We start from the raw sequence: 4136 nt of genomic DNA on the forward strand, positions 1-4136 counted from the left end.
GGTGCCCTTAGCAAATGCACTTTTAAAATGACCTAATGTGCCCCTTTCAGTGGGCAAGCTCATCGTATAAACGGGCACGTTCCTAGCTCATGTCAAGGATTCTTCCCGTGCCCCAGACAGAAGTAGTGCTGTCATTTAAAAGCAGCAAATATGCTGTAAACATCAACCAATAGTAGTCTTTGAAGCTACAAGCAAGACACACTTAGCACATTGTACTGAGGGTTGTCTGTCCGTGGGATTTTATCACGGACAGACAAAATCCAGGTATGGTCAGAGACAGAGCTCCATGAACTGACTTAACTTAGAAAAAGACATCGAGAACAGGCACGAGAAAGGGGACACAAGACAGTTTTGCTACTGAACAGGAGACCTTCAAACGTGGCCAAATTCCATGATTCAGACAAGGAGTCATGATAAAGAATGTGCACGGTTTCAACTCCAGATAGAAAAAAAACATGACTAGAAAGGTAAGATTTAGAAAAGACTTTCACCTTTTTCCAGTTAAAAGCACCAAGTTCTCTTCACTGAAATGATGAAATAATTACACAAGTTGAATAATATTATGCACTTATGGTAAGAAAATAATTCTGCACAGTTGTCTCTGTCTCTGTCTCATTAAGCAAGGATGACATTGTATGCTAAGAACATTCAAGACAAACCTGCCAACACCGATACTTAACAGATTCGTTTTAAATAAATAAGAATCTGAGCTAACACGACCGTGTCTAATGTCTAAGGTAGGCTAAGGTGTCTAAGGTAGGCTCAGCACCTACCTAATTACTTATGACTGCAAAGTTAGGAGTCGTGGTCTTAAAACGCTCCGTCTTATTGTAATAATTGGCTTCCAACGCTGAAAAAAAAGTTTCTTTCAACACAATTCAGATAGGCTGTTTCAAATAATCAAGGTCCTTTTTACAAAGAAAGCACCAGTCACATCTTATAGCAAACAGGTGAGCAGAGGCCACCCTTGACTGGAAAACATCAAATTCAGCCCCTTAATTAACACTGAGCACAAATGAGAACATTTACTAGAATACGCGCAGTTGCTGTATTTGTTGACGTTATTGCCAATAACTCATCAAGTGGGTCAATTATGAAGTATGATGAATCCACTTCAAAGCTTCTGCTATAATTACAATGATTAAAAGCAAGACTTGCTGCAAGAATGTCTCGAGAAAAATGCACAATTCCTAACCATGGGAGGGCATCATTATAAAGCTGAAGGCGGTGACCAGAGGGAAAGCTGTGATTCCAGAGCGCCTGCAGTTTTTACTGCAGTTTATTTCCAGGTAATCCCCGCGTACTTTCTCGGGTTTGATTACCATGGGCAACAGCGGGATGGCTATTCATGTTACAAATACGTCAAGAAATAAACACCCACATTTTACATGAAATTTAATTTTCATATTTTGTAGTAAAAGTCCAAAAAGGTACGACTTGAATGAAGATGCATCTATCTCCATAATTTTTTTTAACATCACACAGTAGCTACAACCACTGTCCTAGTTTAGAATCGTTATTATGACAATAGGAATGTGTAGCAGCCCTCAGCCTGTGGCCTTCTGAACCGTCTCTCAGCTGTCCTATTCCTGGTGGCTCCGGGGCCTAGGAGCTCCTGGGGAAGGAATCCTAAAGGAGGGGTTGTCAATGCATTTTCCTGAACAGCCGCGCTCCCAGGCAGCTTCCTAGGGCTGGGGTGGCCACGTGCTCCCTTAAACTGCTTTCACAACTTGGGGCTGTGCTGTGGGTGGCAACTTGAAGGTTTCCAAGAACTTTTCGTTTTTCTTTGAACTAATACTTGTTTTCTGTCAATAAATAGTTTAGTTATTTAAAAGTAAGAAGGTAGAGAGGGAGTTATTTAGGGTAAGAACTAGAATAGACTTCAAGAAAGAAACCGTATTACCCAATTGGCGTCCCAGCGGCTCCCCGAATGGCCAAGAGCCCCCAGCACCTGCCGAGGCCGCGCCACGCACCTGGCCAGGCTCACTCCAGCCAGCTCAGACCCGGCCTGGGCGCCAGAAGGCTGCAGGGGGGACGCTCCGGTCCGCACCACCGCCTGGACCCAAAGGAGCCGCTCCTGGGAAGGAATGTGGGGCCGATCTCAAATTCCAAATTCTGGAAAGCGTTACCTCCCACGCAGTTTAGGGAAGCCCGTGCACCCCAAAACCAAGCCTTGCAAGACACTCGAAGAGCAAAGCCTGCAAGTTTCCAGTAAGACACCGCGCTGGAGGGAGCAGAGCGGCCAGGGGGCGGGTGCCCATTGCGTCCCGGGGCTCCGGCGTCCACCCTCCGACCAGCCGCCCGCGGAGACAGGGAAGGGGTCGCGGGGAACGAGGTGGGCGTGGATGGAGACGGGCGCGAAGGAGAAGGAAGCGGGCCGGGGGTGCAGGGGCGCAGAGGGGCCGCACTCACCCGCGCAGGCACCAGCAGGCAGCCCGGACGTCCGCGGGGGGCGGCCGGGGGCGGGGGTCCCTCGGTGCTCATCGCTACCCCTGCGGCTGGGTCCGCGCTCCGGGCCGGCCGAGCTCAACGCCAGGACCCCGCCCTGGAGCCAGGAGCCTGGCGTCCGCGCCCCTCGGCCGGCTCCGGCTCCAGCTCAGGCTACACCGGGGCGCGGAGCTGGGGAACCCGAGCTCCGCCCGCCGCCCGGGAGCGCCGCCCACGCAGACCCGCCCCGGGTGAAGGAGGGGCCGGGCGCGCACCCGCGGGGAGGGCGGCGAGCGCGGATCCGCGGGAGTCGGGAGAGGGGCGCTCCCACGGGTCGGGAAACCGGCGCGCGACTCCTGGGAAAGTGCCAGGATGGGGGGACAGGGGCGCTCCCGCGGGGGTGGAGGGGGCACCATCGCGGGGCCGGCGGGGCAGGGGCCGGCGCACGAGGCTGGAGGCGGGGAGCGCGCGCTTCTACCCGGGCTGGGTCGCCGAGGTCCGCGGCGCGCGGCGGCGGCGGGTGGGTGGATGGGAGGGGGGCACCCCCGCTCCTTTGGGGCGCAGACGGGCGCGCTGTGGACCGGCTTGACGACCTCTCCCGGCCGCCCCACCTCCCTGGCCAAAGGTTCTCAGCTTCTCATCAGGGGCATTTCCAGTCCACAGCCTCGAGGCCCATGGGTCCTCCCGGGCCCTCTGAAGCCCCCACACCTGTGCCCGCCGGCCGCATCCTCAGACCTTTCCCCACGGCGTCTCCCCAGCCCTTGGAGAAACAGCGCAGGGCCCGAGGATGTCCTGACCCAGAGAAAAGATACAGAAGCCCCAACTTCCCCCAACCCCGCTCCCCTCCTCCTCCTCCCACCCTCCCTTCCCGCCCCCAAAGCTCGGGCCCCCCATCCCGCCTCCGGTCCGCGGAGTCTCCCGGACCCTGCGAGGACCCGGCGCTCGGCGGTGCCTTCCTGGGGCTCATGGGGCGGGGGCTGGAGCGGGGAGACCGGGTGGGGAGGGGACCCCAGATCTCAGGCGCCCGCGGAGGCGGCGGTTCCCGCTGTTCATTCAGGTTTGTGCCAAAAGGAGCCTCACAGATGCGGTATTGGGTTTGGTAGACTCAAACCGTCCCGTTTTAATGTAAATGAAAGTAAGTTTAGGATAGATTCCAGTGCGGCGGGGGAGTGAGGGGGCATACAAGGCTACCCACTTTTTTTTTTTTTTTTTTTTTTTTTTTTTTTTAAGACGGAGTCTCGCTCTGTCGCCCGGGCTGGAGTGCAGTGGCCGGACCTCAGCTCACTGCAAGCTCCGCCTCCCGGGTTCCCGCCATTCTCCTGCCTCAGCCTCCCGAGTAGTTGGGACCACAGGTGCCGCCACCTCGTCCGGCTATTTTTTGTATTTCTTAGTAGAGACGGGGTTTCACTGTGTTAGCCAGGATGGTCTCGATCTCCTGACCTCATGATCCGCCCGTCTCGGCCTCCCAAAGTGCTGGGATTACAGGCGTGAGCCAAGGGCTACCCACTTTTTTAAAAATGTGGATATTTTCCTCCCTTTCCAAATCCTCCGGCCCAGGAACGAGCGCGCATCGCCGAGGCCGGGATGCCGATTTCATTCCCGCTCCACGGCGAGGAAAAGCAGCGAAATCGGAGGTCTTCAGAGGTTAACCCTATCTAGGAACAGAATGTGACGCATTGTAAACAAATAAATATTGAAAAATCGATGTT

The 4136-nt window shown here is 54.9% G+C and overlaps 1 protein-coding gene across 2 annotated transcripts in view; it reads right to left on the minus strand.

The window, feature by feature from the left end:
* The window catches only part of SNTG2 (syntrophin gamma 2), a 374364-nt gene extending 371722 nt beyond the window's left edge, over positions 1-2642 (minus strand). For both annotated transcript variants that reach the window (XM_050753205.1, XM_050753204.1), the window contains exon 1: positions 2413-2642. In XM_050753205.1, the coding sequence (XP_050609162.1) occupies positions 2413-2484 (72 nt within the window). In that variant the 5' untranslated portion in view covers positions 2485-2642. The remainder of the gene's footprint in view (positions 1-2412) is intronic.
* Between the last annotated feature and the right edge of the window lie 1494 nt (positions 2643-4136).

This window comes from Macaca thibetana, chromosome 13 (assembly GCF_024542745.1).
Source record: "Macaca thibetana thibetana isolate TM-01 chromosome 13, ASM2454274v1, whole genome shotgun sequence".
Classification (NCBI taxonomy): domain Eukaryota; kingdom Metazoa; phylum Chordata; class Mammalia; order Primates; family Cercopithecidae; genus Macaca; species Macaca thibetana.